Raw genomic sequence first — 18,428 nt, 5'->3', positions numbered from 1 at the left:
GGTGCTCAGAGACCTATGCGTGTTCCCTTCCCTGACCTTGGCTGGGAGGGACCAGGCCAGGCCACATCTCAGGCTCATCCCTGTGGTCCCCTGCTCTCTGCTCCAGAAGAGCTTCCAGGTGGGGTCAGGCATGTTGAGGTGCTGTGACTCTCCCTGGGCCGTGAGGCCACCCGTGCCCCCAAGAGACCCAACACTTTGGTCATGTCCACCTCAGGGGGTCAGGGGCCATGGACAGCCCTGTGGCTCCAGGAAGTCCCCCCTCTGGAGCACCTTGGCTCTGGAGGGCAGGAGAGTTCCCAGAGAAGTGGGTCCAGAACAGGGCCCTCCTGGCCCGCCTGCCCACAGAGCCCTGTTCCTGTGGTCTTCCTGCCACCTGTGGTTCCTCCTCGTGGTTCACTGTTGTGTGGTGCTGTGGGGCCTGGGGCTGGCTCACGAGGTGGCCCAGCCTCCCTGGCCCGGCTCCCCCCCACTTCCAGCATGCCAGAGGAGACCTCGTCCTGCCTCTCCTTGCCCCTCCCTGAGGCCCGGGAGGCCACCTGTACACGTCATCCCTGACACTGAGGGACAGTCCTTTTAGCCACATGTGTGTGTCCCAGCCCCTGACAAGCATCCCCCACAGCCAGGCAGCTGCCCCCCACATGCCGTGGTCCCGGGGGCAGGACCCTCCTCCCTGACCCTCCTCAGCCATTGTGCTGAGGCAGAGGCTGCAGAGCTCCGGCTTTATTGTGCCCAGGGCTAAGCAGGGAAGAGCAGAAGCCAGGAGGGCTGGGGTAGGGGACAGGGAAGAGGTGCCCACGGCCTTCCCAGCCAAGAGGGCAGAAGGGCTGCTCTGGGACCACAAGGCTGGGGCATCAGACCCCCATGGGCCTGGGAGGCAGGCCTGGCTCCAGAGACGTGTGCGGGAGGAGCATCTGCACATGGTGGGGACGTGGCCAGCTCGCTGAGGGCAGCAGCGAGAAACAGAAGAAGGTGGAGGAAGAGCAGTAGAGGCCAGCTGGGAGAGGGCGCTTGGGAAGGGCCGCAGGGCATGACCTGGGCTCTGGGGCCTTCCCTGCCTGGACTCCCTGACCAGTAGGCTCACACAGGGGACTCAGACACAGGCCCCACCAGCGGCCACAGGGGACAGTATGAGGGTCTCCGTGGCCTGTTGGCTGCTGGAGGACAGTGAGTGTCCTGAGTCCCTCTGGAAGTGGACGTGACTGGGCAGGAAGCTGCCCCCACGACCGCTGCTGCCCCTGGAGCGTGGGCGTCCCCGCACGCGCTCGCGGTAGTTCTTGGTGAGCAGCGTGTAGAGGAAGGGGTTGAGGCAGCTGTTGCCGTAGGTGAGGCAGGTGGTCAGGTAGTTGACGATGCGCGCTGTCCGGGGCGCCAGCGGCAGGGCCTCGTGGTACTGGGAGAGCAGCTGCCACAGCCAGAAGGGCAGGAAGCAGGCCCAGAAGAGCAGGACCACGCTGAGGATGAGGCGGAGCACCCTGGGGTTGGGCAGCCGCCGTGTCTGCCTGCAGGAGGCCAGCTGTGACAGCCAGTAGGCCCGGGCCAGGCGGGCGTACAGCAGCCCGATGACCAGGCCGGGCCCCACGATGCTGGTCCCGAAGAGCAGCGTCAGGTAGGCGCGGTGTGCACGTGGGCCCCAGGCCGGCAGGCAGAGGCTCTTGGGGCCCCTGTGGACCAGCCGGATGGCGAGCACCATGGGCAGGGTCAGCAGCAGCGCCAGCAGCCAGGTGCCCAGCACCAGCAGCTTGCGGTAGCCCTTGGAGCGCTGCGCGGTGTCCAGGGGCCTCAACACTGCAGCATGACGCTCACTGCTCATGACGGTCAGGGTGAAGATGCTGGCATGCATGGTCAGGAAATCCAGGCTGAAGAGGACGCGGCAGCCCACGTCACCAAAGTGCCAGTCCTTGGTGATGTAGGTGGCCACAATGAAGGGGATGCTGAGCAGGTACAGCAGGTCTGCCAGAGCCAGGTTCACCACGTAGGCGTACATGGAGACCGAGGCGCGCAGGAAGCGGCACGTGACCACCAGCGTGTACACGTTGCCCACCATGCCCACCAGACCCATGGCCGAAAGCACTGCCCCGAGGGCCCCCATGGCCACCAGGTCCTGCAAGGAGCCGGGCTCCGTCGGGCTGGTCCAGGAGCTGTTGAAGGACACATTGGGGCCACCAGGTGGCTTGGGCGTGGCACTGCCTGACACAGCCAGCGCCAGGAATGTGGTTGGGGACTCTGGGCTCAGCGCCATCTCTGCCTTCACGCTGGGCTCCCGCTGGGACGTGCTGTTCCTGGAGGACGGGTGGGGTGTGTCTGTGGGCCAACGGCCGTCCTGTGGGAGAAGTGCCCGTCAAGGTGCAAGGCAGCACTCCCTTCCACGCCCACAGGCCCGAGACGGACAGCCCCCACAGGCCACTCAGTTGCAGAGGGACAGGGACTCTAAAGAAGAGCCCTTCTGTCTCATCTGTCTCACTGCCAGAGGGACCTGGGAACTATGTGACCAGCTGTCCCCAGAGAATTCCCCAGAGGACCCCAGCCCAGGCCGCGATGCCAGCCAAGGCCTCCAGGGCTGACTGAGCTTTTCTGAAAGCAGAGCACAGCAGTGCAGCCCCTCAGGGTCAAGGCCAGCGCGGGAGGAGCTGGGCGTCCTGGGGTCCAGCCTGAGACACCTCTCTCTCATGTCATTTCACTTGTACATTTTTAAAAATGTGTTTTTCTTCTAACTACAAAAGCAATATCTGCTGACTTTAAAAGTCCAAATTGAAAGTGAGGTAAAGGGAGAAGACCTTTGCAATCTCCATTTATCAAAGGAGGAAAACAAGCCTGGACTCTCACGCCACACACAGCCACGGATGGTAGACTGAGCCTGGACCCTCACGCCACACGCACAGCCACGGATGGCAGACTGAGCCTGGACCCTCACACCACACGCACAGCCACGGATGGCAGACTGAGCCTGGACCCTCACGCCACACACAGCCACAGATGGCAGACTAAGCCTGGACCCTCACACCACACACAGCCACGGATGGCAGACTGAGCCTGGACCCTCACACCACACACAGCCACAGATGGCAGACTGAGCCTGGACCCTCACGCCACACGCACAGCCACGGATGGCAGACTGAGCCTGGACCCTCACGCCACACACAGCCATGGATGGCAGACTGAGCCTGGACCCTCACACCACACGCACAGCCATGGATGGCAGACTGAGCCTGAATCCTCACCACATGCACAGCCACGGATGGCAGACTGAGCCTGGACCCTCACACCACACACAGCCACAGATGGCAGACTGAGCCTGGATCCTCACACCACATGCACAGCCACGGATGGCAGACTGAGCCTGGACCCTCATGCCACACGCAGCCACGGATGGCAGACTGAGCCTGGACCCTCACGCCACACGCAGCCACGGATGGCAGATCTATGTGTAAAAGGTTAAATAGATTTATCAGTTGGGCATCTGGAAGAAAATAAGAGAATATCTCCATGACCTTTGGTGAGAAAAGATTTTTAAAAAATAAAATTCATTTAGAACATTAAGAGGGGTCTGGGGTTGTGGCTCAGCGGTAGAGCGCTCATCAAGGAAATGCAAGGCTCTGGGTTCGATATTCAGCACCACATAAAATAAATAAAATAAAGGTATTGTATCCAACTACAACTAATATATATATATATTAAAGGAAGAAGACCCTGAAGGCTGTCCTCCCCCATATCCTGCCCTGTGTTGCCTCTAGATGGCTTCCCTCTTCCCTCCAGGCTGATGATATTAAGGATAAATTCTGCCTGGTCCTACTCCGGGTGACCCTGAGCTCCTGCTGCAGAAGGGGACCAGACATGTCCAAGTCCCTCCCGCCTTCCTTCTCGCAGCTGCCTCTGGTCTGGTGAAGCTGGCCGCCATGTCCTCTCCCACAGCTGGACAGCTAACCTGCGGGAAATCGCCCAGGCCCCCTGGCTCAGCTGTCCTACCTCTTGGCCAGTGCCCAAGCCCTCTAGGGGTCGCCCACCTTCCCCCATGGGACTGCTAAAAGCAGGCGAGAAGGGAGCCAGACCCCCAGCCTGACAGTCCCCAAGTAACTGGTGCAGCTGGAGGGTCTTTGGCGGCCTGGCAGAACCCGGGCCTAGGGCCCAGGGACAGGACCGCCAGGAAGCCCGCACCAAGTCGGCGGCAGGCACGGGCTCAGGGTCTTCCATCGGTTCCTTGAGGATGGAGACCTGCGTCTCCAGGGACCTCGCGTTCCCTCTGGGCGCCACAATGCCAGCCCCGGGGCAGCAGGAGCTCTCCGGACCCCAGCCACGCGCGCTGCACCCACCTGCCGCGGCACTCGGGTGGTCACGGAGCCATCAGATCTGTCCCCCCAGCCTGGGGTCGCTCGGGACAGCCACCTCGCCTGGCGTCTGGTGGCTCCCCACAAGTCTCCAACCACCTCGCGGAAAAGTGGGCTCCGGGAACTTCTGCGCAGTCCCCGTCGGGGGGGCGCGGAGGGGCGGAGGGTCCGCAGCCTCCTGGGCTTCCAGGCAAAGGAGGGAGGTGCCCGCCCTCTCCACGGGGAGAGCGGCGCCGCGCCGGCCCCTGGCCGCCGCCACCTGCCCGGTCGCCAGCTGGGAATGCGCCGGGGCCCAGCGCCAGCCCGCGGGTATTAATAACCCGGCGCGTCGGCGGCTCGCGGGCGCGAAGGGAGCGGGGTGGGGTGCGGGGCGCGGACTCGGGGGCACCGAGACGCGGACCTCGGGCGGGGGGCGCTAAGGCCTCAGGGAGGGCGATGTTCCGGGAGGCTCCTGCGCGCGAAGGTCACGGCCAGGTCGGGTGTGGCTGGGCTCCACCCGGGGGCCATGGGCGGGTCCCGCCGCCCTGGATCTGTGCGGGGTGGAGAAGCCAGGACTCAGCGGCCACTCACAGCCTCCCGCTGAGTCTTCATGACCTCGGATTCTCCGCTGTCAATCAGGCTTTGGGGGCGAAGCCACCTGCCACCCCAGGAACCCTCAACCCCTTCCCAGAGAGCCAGGGTCTTGAAAGAGGCAGGCGTGGGGTGGGGACTGTGGAGTCGTCCAGCCCAGGCGCTGCCGGGGGAGCTTGCAGGGCCGGGTCCAGCCCCAGGTGTCGGGGTTGTGGGTTTCTGTGGATGAGCAACCGAGGCAGGTCTGGGGATTCAGGGCGTCTGGTTGCATCTGACCTGACCTAGTCCTCTACCTGGCCCTCCTGACTCTAGGGTCTTTGTTCACAGCCTTTCACACTTTAGCAGAACCCACGAAGGTGACACTGGAAAGCAGCCAGGCCTTGGATGTGGGAGGAGGTCACATTGAAATGAGGCCCCTTTGCCCTGGGCCAACCGCTGGCGCCCACTCTCTATCCTCCTGGGACTCCACCTCTGACTGCAGGCCAGCTGCCAGGGTGGGGGCAGTCGGTGGTCAGTTGCTGCCTGTTGGGCCTCCAGTGCCTCTCTGCAACAGCAGTCTTCCCTGGCCACCTAGCCCCTCCCTCTCTTCTTAGCTCTCTTCTCCAGGTGCATCCTGAATGTGCTGCCTCCTCTGGGGCTGTCACTTCTACTGCCTGCAGAGCTGAGCGGTGTCACTATCCCTCTGTGTCATCGATATGCAGGTGGCACACTGCCCAGGAGGAGGCTTGAGGAGTGGGGGCAGGAGGGGCAGAGGGTGAGGGTGGGACCCTCAAGCCTTGTCATCCTTCACCTGGAGCCATAAACCAAGAGCACCTCTGGGGGTAGCATCCTGGAGGGCTCAAGGGGGGTGGAGCCTAAGGTCGAGGGAAGGCAAGGTGGTACTCATGCTTGGGTTGAAGGGACAGGGAGGGGAACATTATGGCTGCTGAAGTGACTGCTGGGCAGGCACTTTGGCTTTGGGTGGAGTACCACACCACTGTCCGAGCCCACGGGGGCATGTGGACCTGGCTTTCCTGTTGCTCAGCTGGATGTAGAGGGCCTGGGGCAGTCCATGCAGTCATTCTCGCTGGACTTAGAGAAGGCTGGAGCCTGCTGCTGAGAGTGGACACAGAGTATCTTGCATAGACTCCAAGTCCCAGACTCCTTCCCCTGCCCTGAAGGAGCTGAGACTCCCCATCTGTCCTGGGAGAAGACCCCATGTTCTTAGGACTCACGCCATCTCCTCAGGCCTGGAATGGATCACCAAGGGGCCATGATCACTCTGCAGCCAGTAGTGTTGACCCCAAGGGGGCTGTCATGTGCCCTGCCCTGTCCCTCCAATGTCCCCTTTCAGGTGTCCTGGAGGCAGATGCTGGCTGCACTCCTGTCTCGGACCGGCCCCTTGCCCTGACATCTCATCTCTAGGACCTTCACAGAAACGAGCTCAACCCAAGGAACCCAGCCCAGCGGGGTGCCGCCCAGTGGTGGACCCCTGGCAGGCATGAGGCCCGGCCTTGGCTTCAGCCCCTGGTTCTTCAGAGGCAGGTGCTCCACACCGGGTCAAAGAGGACGGGATTTTCTAATAAAAGAGCCCAAGAGTCTTTCTATAACTTTAAAAATACAATGTCCAAGATTAAGAAACCACACAGAAGAATCAGTTGACTCAAAGGTTGGTCAATAGAATGATCCGAGCTCCGAGAGACAAGGAGAAGAATAGAGACACAGGCAAGCAGGGAGATGGGGCCCCGTCGTCCGGCTGCCTGGCACCGGAGCCCCAGAGAAGAGGAGCGAAAGGGGACAGAACCAGTATCTGAAGTGTGGCTGGGAGCTTCTCAGAACTGGTGAACAAGTCAAGAACCTCAGCAAGTCGCAGGCAGGAGAACCACCCCTCTGCACCTCAGCAGAGACCTGAAGACAGAAGTGGCAGTAAAGCCGTCGGATTAAAACAGAACCAAACAAGCGGGACAAGGAACCAACGACAGCTGGATTCTCTCCAGAAACCATGGAGACCAGCAGAGTTCGGCCTACAGCTCTCCAGGGAGCTCCAGGGACTTCGGACCACGTGCAGGAGGGACGTCGCTGGGGGTGGCCCAGCTGGGGCTGGGCTGGATTGGGGACTCATGCTGGGGACGCCACTTTCTGCTTCATGGTTTTCCATCTCCAGTGAGCATGGAGTTCTTCTTCCTCTTTCCCAACACTCCAGAGCATCCTGGACATCAGATATCTCCAATGACTCCTTCTCCATCATTTGTGAGTCCACACTCCAGGGGATTGGGGTGAGGTTGGGAGCAGCTCTGCCTATTGCTGTGGCTCCCAGACGCTGGGCTTTGGGCTCAGGTGTGTGCTCAGTGTCCTCTCCTGGGAGGAGCTTGAAGTCCCCTCTGCCAGGCCCCAGGAGAGCTTCGTGTGCACAGCCACCATCCCCAGGCTATTTCTGGGCATGCTTCTGGGGATGAGCTCTGCCTTCTCCCATGTATTCATCCCTCTTCTGTGGTTGGAGCAGAGAGGGCATAGCTCAGCCTCTGTTAGGGTCTGAATGTGAGGTGTCCCCAAAAGCCCATGTGTGAGACAATGAAAGAAGGTATAGAGGTGAGATGACTGGGTCCCGAGAGCCTTGACCACCCTGTGCATTAATCCCTGATGGGGAGTGACTGGGTGGTGACTGAAGGCAGGAGGGGTGTGGCTGGTGGAGCTGGGTTCCTCGGTATGCCCTTGCAGTTTGTGTTTTGTGAGCTGAGCTTAGCTCCTTGGTGCCATGTTCCCGACTGGTTTCCTCCATCACAATCTTCCACCATGATGTCCTGCCTCACCTCCAGCCCCAAGGAATGGAGTCATTCCTTGATGACACAAAAGGGGGATGAAGGGACCTCACTTTCCCATGCCCGAATGTGAATACACAACCAGTGAGACGGCACGTCACGTACAACTGCCAGGACGGATCCCACTAGAGTGAGTCACGCTGCACGTACGTGTAACATGTCGAGAAACACTCTATTGTCAGGCATGTCTAGAAAGAACAAATGAAAATTAAAAATAAGTAAACTCTTCTTCTCTGATTATTCTTGCTGGGTAAGGCAGCCTCCCACCCTATCAGGACCCTGGGTGCCTGGCAGCTCCACCCACAGTTCAGGGAAGAAATACCACACCAAAGACAGCCGAGTGTCCAGCTCTGGGTCTCCTTGGTGGCCCTTCCTGGTCTTCACGGTGCTGCTCTTGGCGGGATGCCAGGGATGGAGACAGGCGAGGGGGACCAATCTTTGGGCTGTTCTGCACCATGCGTGGGATCTTAGTAGGGCTCAGCCCCTCCCTGTCTCACCTACCCGCCTAGAGGTGCATGATTCCTGGTCAGGTGAACCACGTGGCCCATGCTAATGGCCTGGTTGGTGTGAGCAGGGGAAGGACTTGGGGAGGTGCTGATCCATCCCTCCTGACACCCTAGAGGCCTGCAGTCCCTGAGCCTCAGAGAAGGAGGGTGACCCAGGAGCTCCCTTCTGCTCAGACCCTCAGCCCCAGGCCCCACCCAACTTAGCCTGGCCAGAGCGGCTTCCCTGCCCACCTCTCACCTCCTCCTCTGTGCCACCCCTGCTTCTGCACGGAGCCATCTGACCTCCCCAGCACCCTGGAAATCCACGCCCCCCCACAACTTCTCAGGGCCCTCAGTCAGCAGGGAGCAGAGGGCTTCTGGTTTGGGGGTACAGGGCCAGCCACAGGGAACCTGAGACCCCAGGATCCCACTGCCCCCCAGGCTCTTGGTGCAGGAGGGTCCGTCTCCCGCACAGCAGGAAGCCCTGCTGTACCCACCACAGAGGCCTGTCCCACCCTGTCCTCCCTGTGCGGCTTGCTATCCTGGAGGGTGCTCAGGTCACACACCGAAGCCTCCAGGGGCCTGGCCTGCCCAGGGCCAGCACTTAGACATCCAAGCCTGACAGGAGCCCAAAGACTCATGGACTGGACACATGTGGTCCAGGACAACACTGGCCCAAGGCAACTGGCCACGCCCTGTGCTTCTGGTGTGGCCACGGTCCCTTGTCCCTTGTTCATGACGTCCCACAGAGCCATCGGCCACAGGGCAATGTCTGTCTGTTTGTATCCCACAGGAAGGATGGACATCCATTCAGGGTGGATGCTGAACAGATCCTATGGATGTGGGGGATGTGGGCTGCCCTGAGAGCCAGGGCAGGGAAGGAAGGGACAGGGAGGGACAAGGAGGGAAGGAGCTCAGGCCTGAAGGTGCTGGTGCGGAGGGTCAGCTGGGAAGCCTTGCCTATGCGGATGACCTTGGCCTGGACCTGCGTGTGCACAGACACGGCCAGTGGTGCCCGAGGCTGGCTGGGGAATGCTGGCTTGGACTGTACCTGCAGGACCCCCCCCACCCGCTGTGCTCTGCACAAGTCACCTGGCACACCTGATCCACTTGTGTCCCACTAAATCCTAAGTCATCACCGTGAGGCCCATTTCCACAGACGCGGCTCCGGAAGCTCTGCTCTGAGCCTAATGGAAGATCAGCCGTCTCGAAGGACTCTTTCCACCTGGGCTGCTGGATCCTGGAAGAGAGCTGCAGGCAGAGGCTGGTTCGTGGGCGGCTTTGGAGGGGCCCATCCAGCCTTCAGCCTTGTCACAGAGGACACCTTGTCCAGGACCTGCCTCTGCTGGTGCTCAGAGACTGGAGTCCATCCAGCTGCTGGGCACGGGGGGCAGGTGCACAGAATGGTCTGTGGTGGACATGGGGAAAGATGACCAGTGAGAGCAAGACTGAGGGGACAGCTCGGCTGCACTGCCCACAACAGACCGCAGAGCAGGGACCACCTTGTGCAGAAATGGCCAGCCTACTGGTGTTGGCCGCCTGGGGGCCTCCCACAGCCTGAGGGAAGGAGGTGGGGAGGACGTGCTGGCCAGAGCCCAGTCCACTCTGCTCTTCCAGGAGATGCTCCTCTTGGTGCTCTGGCGAATGTTCCTGTCTCTGGGTCCAGGTTGTAGAACTTCCCCAATCCTGTTCCCCAAAGCCCCCAGATCTGAGAGGCAGCTGGACAGACAATGACATCAGTCAAACAAGTTAAAACCTGCACAGCTTTCCAGATGGGGAGGGGAAATCAACCAGAGGACAGTCTCAGACACCGGGGCGGCCCCAGCTGAGCCAGGCGCTGAAGCTGGCGGGAGCAGATGGATTTGGTGCGCTCCCGACCCGGGAGGCCTGAGCTCTGGACTGTTGAGACGCAGGGGACACAAGTATCCAGGACCACAGACTTCTCTCAAGATTGACCTCCAGGAGCCTCCATCCTGGGAGGGAGGTGCCAGGAGTCCAACACTGAAGCCTCCCTAGTCACCCGGGTCATATGAAGGCTGGATGACCTTAGAAAAAGGCTCAGTTCAGGATCACACAACTTCACATCTCAAGTTGCTGAGGCTGGCCTTCTACTAGGAAATCCTCCTGCTTCAGCCTCCTGAGTTGCTGGGATTACAGACGTGTCACTGCACCTGGCTCTGACCTGAGATACGAAGTTCAAAGATATGTGGAAAAGGGACTCTTTCACACCTGCTTGGTCAGCTGAGCTGTGACCATGCCCCAGGGAGATGGTCTGAGTGTGGACCCCAGTCCTCCTGGGCTGGCCTCCTTTGAAGTGTCAGACCTGGAATCTAAGGGTGACCATGTGCCCTGGGTCTGGGTCTCAGAGTCCAAGTGCCAACGCAGAACTGAAAGCTCAACCACAGAGGATCCCCAGGCCCTGGGAAGGAGGCCGCAGCTCAGCAGTCCTCCTGGAGCAGGACAGCCAGGGCTGGCCTCTGTGGCCAGCAGGAGCATCAGGCCAGACTGTGGCTGGCAACGTGGAAGCCAGTGCTGATGCTGATGACTGGCTCTGGTCCACTTGAGCAAGAGAGAGGTCTCCAGGGCCAACCTCCAGGCTCCCGGAGACAACTGGACACATAGGACACAGGACCCAGCCCGACAGGCAGGAGCTAATGGCTGCAACTGAAGGAGCCATGGTGGGTGAGAGTACACAGAGTCCCGGGGCCTGCAGTGCCCACCTCCGCCTTTCCCAGGGCCAGGAGCTGCCAGCACACGGCAGGCTCTCTGTAGATCTTTCTGGAATGGGCCTGGGGATAGACTCTGCACACCCCCGGCATCTCTCATGCTTCTTCGCTCCGCCCCAGCACCCCCCGCCCCCCGCCGACCTGTCTGTCCCTCACAGTGTCCAGGCCCACTCCAGGTCTGCCTTCACAGGGCGAGCAGCAGCCCCCTGAGGAGACACGGGGCCCCGGTGGACCTGTGAAAGGCTGCGGGGTTCTAGTGCTATTTAGAGCCTCCCCCTGAGCAGCCTGCCCAGGCCGAGATGCAAAGGAGCTTGATCCTCTGTGGCAGCTTCAGAGTGGAGGGAAGGTGGCCCTGTGCTGGGGTGTGGCCGGGTGGCAGTGGCTGCTTTGCTCTGGAGGGGAGGCACTGCAGCAGCGGGGTCTCAGCGCAGTGCTCTGTGAAGGGACCCAGGTGTGCCTGCTCTGGGCCCCTGAGCTAGAACCTTTGCAGCTGATTGTCTAAAATTCAGGTGACTCTCAAGTAACAACCAGTTGAAGTGAAGTGCAGTAGCACTTAGTGAGTCCACAGACGTGCCACCGAGCCGGCTACCTGGCTTCTGATGGCTTCCTTCACCCAGGAGGGAGGCCCAAGCCCTGTCCAGCCCCCGGGAGCCGCCCCTCTGCTCTGGATCTGCCCGTTCTGAGTCTTGCACCCCAACGGCTCGTGGTACTCCCTCTCTGGTGACGGGCTCCTTGCGCGCAGCGTGCCGTGGAGGTGGGTCTGTGTGGCCCGGGCCCTTCTCCCTTCCTCCTGTGGCTGAGTACTGTTCCGGGGCCAGGGCCGCCACGCTGGCCACCCATTCCTGGATGGCAGAGAGCGGCTTCCCCCTCAGGCCGGTCAGCACGGACGGTGCTGCTGTGAGCTCGCCCGTGGTGTCTCCAGCTCTTTAGGGTCTAGGCTTAGGAGTGGGATTGCTGCTCACAGGGCCGTCCTGTCACTGTGGGGAACGCGTTGGATTTGATCTCCCTCACCCTAACTTGTGACGTGGTGTTGGAGAAGAGCTGGGGGCAGCTCAGGGGCAGGGCTGCCCCTCCTGATCCGCGAGCTGCCGCAGCACAGCACCCCTCGAGCAGAGGCTCCGAGACCCTGCTGAGGCTGCCTGGGAGCAGGACCAGGTGCAGGTGGCCCACGGGCTCCCAGGCACCGAGAGCTCCTAGGTGGCGGGGCGCCTCAGGGGGAGCGGCGGCCTCTTCTCCAGCACTGGCATCAGAAACCTTCCTGATCCAAGACCCAGACGCTCCGGAAGGGGCATGAGAGGCGGCCCTGGACGCTGGACGACAGGCCCCACTGCTGCCTTTACTGACCCGGCAGGAAGCCCTGGGGTCATGCCCCCTGACCATCCAGCCTGGGACGGCCAGCAGAGGAGCTGGGACACTCCAGACCGTCCCCTGCAGGAGGAGGCAGCCACACCCCCAGCGTCCCCCGCACCAGGCTCCCGACCCCCAGGCTGCGGCCTCACCTGCGCAGAGCCCCCAGGTGCCCATCTCACCCCTACCCCCTTCACACCTGGTCTGCCCCGAGGCCGCTGTACTTTCTGGGGCACGCAGTTGTGAGACACGCTCACGTCGAACTCAGGGCCTCCTGGTGTAGGTGGCCATCTGCATGTGGCCTCGACTCACAGCATGGCTGAACCCTTGTGGCACCAACTGCCCTCGTGAGGCTGAGCCAGCGCCCTGAGCTGTGACCCTCCTGGCCCCGGGCGGGATGGGGCCTGGCTCGGACACGGGGGACTCCTTGGGCCCATAAGGACTGCCGAGGGGAGACCACGCAGGGCGCAAAGCAGAGCTCTGTGACTTTATTGAAACCAAACAACACGCAGAGGAGCAGGAATCGGCAGGCCAAGGCCCCGGTGCCCAGCATTCACCACCCGATCTCCTCCCACGGCAGACTAGGCCCCAGTGCCGCAGTCAGGGCCCCGCAGGACGTCCAGGACCCCTCCCACGCGTCCACAACATGGCCTGGTCGCCCGTGTCTCTGGGGGTCTCGCCCCTGGCGCCCCTCCTCACAGCCAGGCACGGTTCTGAGACCTGCTCCCGCATCAGGGGCACTTGACCTTTCGCCCAGGAACAATGATGGTCAGCGCTGCGTTCCGAAGCAGGTGATGGCGAGCGACAGTCAGCTGACAGGCAGGTAACTGCTGCTAGGAGTCCGTGAACGTCCCTGACCTTCCCTTGGGGCCCCCGCGGCCCGGCCCCCCAGGTGAGCGGCCAGGACAAGGGCCCCAGCCCCTCAGTTCTGGGGCCCAGGCCCGAAGGGCTGGAAGCAGGGCAGCTCCCCCAGGACAGAGGCTCCCACCACAGCCAGACTCTCCCCGGGCCTCTCGGGCACGCCGCTCCAGGGCTCGGCAGTGCTGGCGTCCTGTCCTTGGGGGCAGGACCGTGGCTTCGAGGCCGAGGCCCCCTCCTCCGCCTCCCTCTGGCTGCAGGGTGAGTAGGAGACGATGGTGAAGCCCCTCTTCTGCAGGGCGCAGTCTGCGGGCACCAGCTCCGCGCCTGGCCCCGCCCTCTCCAGGACACTCAGCTTCCAGCGGTGCAGGTCCTGCTGCTGGGACGGGTTCTGGAGCCTCACCACCCACACCTCCCCGGGGTCCAGCAGCAGTTTCCAGTGCTGGCCCGGGCTCTGCAGGGCCCAGCCCGGAACCATCCTCCGAAGGTAGACAGCATCCTGGCAGCCCACCATGGACACAACCTGCAGGCCCAGGAGCCAGGCCTCGGCCGCCTCGGCCTCCTCGGGCTCCACGGGCTGGCTGGTACCCAGCTCCAGCACCATGGGCTCCCCGGGGGGCAGGTCTGCACCCAGGAAGTCCTGCCACGGAGAAGGGGGGCGTGGCCAGTGTGAGCATGGGGGCAGCCCCTCGAACCTCCAGGGCAGGGCCTGGGTCCAGTCGGCGTCCTCGGGGCCCAGGCCCAGGGGCACCGCGTTCTGGGGCCCCAGCTCGGTGGGCACAAACAGGGGGTCCAGGCCCACCTCTTCTGACCCCGCTGGTGCTGACGCCAGGGCCCCAGGCCCCCAGGGCTCGGCGCCCCCCTGCCCAGGCGGCCCCGGGGACCCCTCCTGCTCAGGCCCTGCCTCCAGGAGCTCCGCGGTCTCGGGGTCCCAGTCCTCGTCTTCCCAGTCTTCCGACTCCAGCATGTCTTTGAGGTCCAGGAAGGCCACCTTGAAGCAGGCAAAGCAGACGCTCAGCTCGTCCCCGTGCTGCATCTGGTACAGCCAGGATGCGTAGAGGCAGGACATGCCCTCCCTCCCATGGCGCACGCTGACCGGGGGGCACATGGCCACACCGCCCGCCTTCTGCAGGTGGGCAGCAGGGGCCCTCCCTGGGCTCTCAGGGGAGCAGGCCCACAGGCTGGGGGCCAGGGAGGTGCTGGGGCAGGCAGGAGGGGCTGGGGGGAGGGAGGCAGAGCGAGAGGAGGAGTTGGGGGTGTGGCGTAGGTGGAAGAACGGGGTCCCAATTCAGCTGGCAGTTGCAGAGACTGGGGTCGGAACTTCTAGAAGCTTCTGCAGCTGAACCCTGTGTAGTGTCTGGAGCTGGGAAGGCAAGGCAGGTGGGGTCAGGCAACCCTGGGGCAGAAAGCTGGGGCCCGCAGGCCTAGGGGGTGTCGGGGTGCAGGCAGGCCCCCAGACCACCTCCGCTCGGCCTGCCCCACACGGGACTGGGGTCCCTGGGCCACCCCGTCCCCTCAGGGGTCCCCTCAGCCCCTTCGGCCTGGCCTACAAAATGGGAGGGAGCCCAGGGGAGGCATAGGCCCGGACCCTCCCGGATGGTTGCCCCGGAGGATAGATGGCCCGGGTGGCCCTCAGCATCCAGCCCCGACCCACCCTCCCTCCCCGGGGTGCCCTCACCAAGGTGCCTCCCCTGCAGCCAGCCAGGGAAAGGGGGAGCAGGCCGGCCCGGGCCTATAAAGGCCGGGGCTCATCTGCATATCTCCCAGCAGCCCCTGCGCAGGGAAAGTGCTGAGTCGCCCTGGCCCAGGCCAGCCACGTGCAGCTCGGCGCCCCCCCCAGGGCCCGGCTGGCGCTGCTGCTCCACCTGCCCACAGCCAGCCCTGTGCTCCCCGGACTGGCCTGTGGCCCCGTCCCTGCAGGGGGACGCCCGGTCCTGGGCCCACTGCCTCGGGTGGCGTTTGGAAGCCGCCGATTCCAGTTCCTTGTGGATCTGGGAAGCGCCCCGCGACAGTTGGCTGCAGTTGAGTCCCCCCTTCCGGGTCGTCTGCGGCGCTCTCACAGGGCTCTCTGAACGCACGCCTGTGGTCAGTGCCCAGGTCAGTGTCGGGGTCACAGCAGACCCGGCCAGCAGTGCGGGGCGTCCACGTGCCGCCTCCTCCCCACGCACAGATGCCCAGATCCAGGCCACACAGCGCTGGCTCATCGGTTACCGTGGAACCCGCCAGACACACGACCATCGCCCAGGCCGAGGTCCTCCTCGGGGTCCCCTGTGGTGTGGACGTGATGACGGGGACCCAGCCCCACGCAGCGCTGGCCCTGGGCGTGCCATCCTCGCGGCCCCGGCCCAACCTTCGGGCCGGCCGTAGGCCCCTCACCCTTGATGCCTGTGGCACTTCTGCCCTTTCCAGAGAGTCTGGCGGGGCTCGGGCTCGGGCAGGCTGTGGCCTTTGCCTCTCCCTTAATTAGTAATGCCCCTCTGCCTCCTCCAGCCCTGGCAGCTCCAGGCTCCTTTCACGATAAGCCGAGTGACCCCTCGGTGACGGGAGGGACCACCCCTCACGTGCACAGACAGCCCCTCTCAGCTGCCCAGGCTGCCCAGGCGCCTCAGAGCCGCTGGGCGCAAACTCTCGCAAACTCTGCAGGTGCGTGGAGCGCCTTCCTCTCCGTTGGGCCCACAGCAAGGGAAGGGCTCCACTGCTGGGTCACCTGCTGAGAGGCCCCTGGTGTCGGCCAGGCGTGGGGTGTGCGGGGTGTGCTGATGCCCTCGCGGTCAGGGATGCGTTCAGAGAGCCCTGTGAGAGCGCCGCAGACGACCCGGAAGGGGGGACTCAACTGCAGCCAACTGTCGCGGGGCGCTTCCCAGATCCACAAGGAACTGGAATCGGCGGCTTCCAAACGCCACCCGAGGCAGTGGGCCCAGGACCGGGCGTCCCCCTGCAGGGACGGGGCCACAGGCCAGTCCGGGGAGCACAGGGCTGGCTGTGGGCAGGTGGAGCAGCAGCGCCAGCCGGGCCCTGGGGGGGGCGCCGAGCTGCACGTGGCTGGCCTGGGCCAGGGCGACTCAGCACTTTCCCTGCGCAGGGGCTGCTGGGAGATATGCAGATGAGCCCCGGCCTTTATAGGCCCGGGCCGGCCTGCTCCCCCTTTCCCTGGCTGGCTGCAGGGGAGGCACCTTGGTGAGGGCACCCCGGGGAGGGAGGGTGGGTCGGGGCTGGATGCTGAGGGCCACCCGGGCCATCTATCCTCCGGGGCAACCATCCGGGAGGGTCCGGGCCTATGCCTCCCCTGGGCTCCCTCCCATTTTGTAGGCCAGGCCGAAGGGGCTGAGGGGACCCCTGAGGGGACGGGGTGGCCCAGGGACCCCAGTCCCGTGTGGGGCAGGCCGAGCGGAGGTGGTCTGGGGGCCTGCCTGCACCCCGACACCCCCTAGGCCTGCGGGCCCCAGCTTTCTGCCCCAGGGTTGCCTGACCCCACCTGCCTTGCCTTCCCAGCTCCAGACACTACACAGGGTTCAGCTGCAGAAGCTTCTAGAAGTTCCGACCCCAGTCTCTGCAACTGCCAGCTGAATTGGGACCCCGTTCTTCCACCTACGCCACACCCCCAACTCCTCCTCTCGCTCTGCCTCCCTCCCCCCAGCCCCTCCTGCCTGCCCCAGCACCTCCCTGGCCCCCAGCCTGTGGGCCTGCTCCCCTGAGAGCCCAGGGAGGGCCCCTGCTGCCCACCTGCAGAAGGCGGGCGGTGTGGCCATGTGCCCCCCGGTCAGCGTGCGCCATGGGAGGGAGGGCATGTCCTGCCTCTACGCATCCTGGCTGTACCAGATGCAGCACGGGGACGAGCTGAGCGTCTGCTTTGCCTGCTTCAAGGTGGCCTTCCTGGACCTCAAAGACATGCTGGAGTCGGAAGACTGGGAAGACGAGGACTGGGACCCCGAGACCGCGGAGCTCCTGGAGGCAGGGCCTGAGCAGGAGGGGTCCCCGGGGCCGCCTGGGCAGGGGGGCGCCGAGCCCTGGGGGCCTGGGGCCCTGGCGTCAGCACCAGCGGGGTCAGAAGAGGTGGGCCTGGACCCCCTGTTTGTGCCCACTGAGCTGGGGCCCCAGAACGCGGTGCCCCTGGGCCTGGGCCCCGAGGACGCCGACTGGACCCAGGCCCTGCCCTGGAGGTTCGAGGGGCTGCCCCCATGCTCACACTGGCCACGCCCCCCTTCTCCGTGGCAGGACTTCCTGGGTGCAGACCTGCCCCCCGGGGAGCCCATGGTGCTGGAGCTGGGTACCAGCCAGCCCGTGGAGCCCGAGGAGGCCGAGGCGGCCGAGGCCTGGCTCCTGGGCCTGCAGGTTGTGTCCATGGTGGGCTGCCAGGATGCTGTCTACCTTCGGAGGATGGTTCCGGGCTGGGCCCTGCAGAGCCCGGGCCAGCACTGGAAACTGCTGCTGGACCCCGGGGAGGTGTGGGTGGTGAGGCTCCAGAACCCGTCCCAGCAGCAGGACCTGCACCGCTGGAAGCTGAGTGTCCTGGAGAGGGCGGGGCCAGGCGCGGAGCTGGTGCCCGCAGACTGCGCCCTGCAGAAGAGGGGCTTCACCATCGTCTCCTACTCACCCTGCAGCCAGAGGGAGGCGGAGGAGGGGGCCTCGGCCTCGAAGCCACGGTCCTGCCCCCAAGGACAGGACGCCAGCACTGCCGAGCCCTGGAGCGGCGTGCCCGAGAGGCCCGGGGAGAGTCTGGCTGTGGTGGGAGCCTCTGTCCTGGGGGAGCTGCCCTGCTTCCAGCCCTTCGGGCCTGGGCCCCAGAACTGAGGGGCTGGGGCCCTTGTCCTGGCCGCTCACCTGGGGGGCCGGGCCGCGGGGGCCCCAAGGGAAGGTCAGGGACGTTCACGGACTCCTAGCAGCAGTTACCTGCCTGTCAGCTGACTGTCGCTCGCCATCACCTGCTTCGGAACGCAGCGCTGACCATCATTGTTCCTGGGCGAAAGGTCAAGTGCCCCTGATGCGGGAGCAGGTCTCAGAACCGTGCCTGGCTGTGAGGAGGGGCGCCAGGGGCGAGACCCCCAGAGACACGGGCGACCAGGCCATGTTGTGGACGCGTGGGAGGGGTCCTGGACGTCCTGCGGGGCCCTGACTGCGGCACTGGGGCCTAGTCTGCCGTGGGAGGAGATCGGGTGGTGAATGCTGGGCACCGGGGCCTTGGCCTGCCGATTCCTGCTCCTCTGCGTGTTGTTTGGTTTCAATAAAGTCACAGAGCTCTGCTTTGCGCCCTGCGTGGTCTCCCCTCGGCAGTCCTTATGGGCCCAAGGAGTCCCCCGTGTCCGAGCCAGGCCCCATCCCGCC

At 64.0% G+C, this 18,428-nt stretch overlaps 3 protein-coding genes across 3 annotated transcripts; 1 reads left to right on the top strand and 2 right to left on the bottom strand.

The window, feature by feature from the left end:
* Nucleotides 1–713: 713 nt before the first annotated feature.
* UTS2R (urotensin 2 receptor) lies at nt 714–4,706 on the bottom strand. The gene is made up of 2 exons (XM_081270738.1): nt 4,308–4,706; nt 714–2,320 (listed from the first exon to the last, which is right to left on the bottom strand). Exon 2 carries the CDS (start codon nt 2,237–2,239, stop codon nt 1,091–1,093), a length of 1,149 nt encoding a protein of 382 aa, XP_081126864.1. The 5' UTR covers nt 2,240–2,320; nt 4,308–4,706; the 3' UTR covers nt 714–1,090.
* Nucleotides 4,707–12,953: 8,247 nt separating this feature from the next.
* On the bottom strand, nt 12,954–14,214 carry LOC308635892 (testis-expressed protein 19.2-like; the record flags this gene model as incomplete). Its single annotated transcript, XM_081270739.1, has 1 exon — nt 12,954–14,214. One exon carries the CDS (start codon nt 14,212–14,214, stop codon nt 13,171–13,173), a length of 1,044 nt encoding a protein of 347 aa, XP_081126865.1. The 3' UTR covers nt 12,954–13,170.
* A 2,639-nt stretch (nt 14,215–16,853) lies between these two features.
* Nucleotides 16,854–18,100, top strand: LOC308635894 (testis-expressed protein 19.2-like; the record flags this gene model as incomplete). The annotated part of the gene is made up of 1 exon (XM_081270741.1): nt 16,854–18,100. One exon carries the CDS (start codon nt 16,854–16,856, stop codon nt 17,895–17,897), a length of 1,044 nt encoding a protein of 347 aa, XP_081126867.1. The 3' UTR covers nt 17,898–18,100.
* Between the last annotated feature and the right edge of the window lie 328 nt (nt 18,101–18,428).

Source organism: Spermophilus citellus (genome assembly GCF_964194105.1).
Source record: "Spermophilus citellus genome assembly, chromosome: 17".
In the NCBI taxonomy this organism is placed as follows: domain Eukaryota; kingdom Metazoa; phylum Chordata; class Mammalia; order Rodentia; family Sciuridae; genus Spermophilus; species Spermophilus citellus.
Note: the sequence above shows the minus strand (reverse complement) of the source record. Positions and strands in the feature narration are given on the sequence as shown.

What these genes read in the sequence shown, in the direction of transcription:
- UTS2R (XM_081270738.1), bottom strand. Translation starts at nt 2,239, where the DNA reads ATGGCGCTGAGCCCAGAGTCCCCAACCACATTCCTGGCGCTGGCTGTG.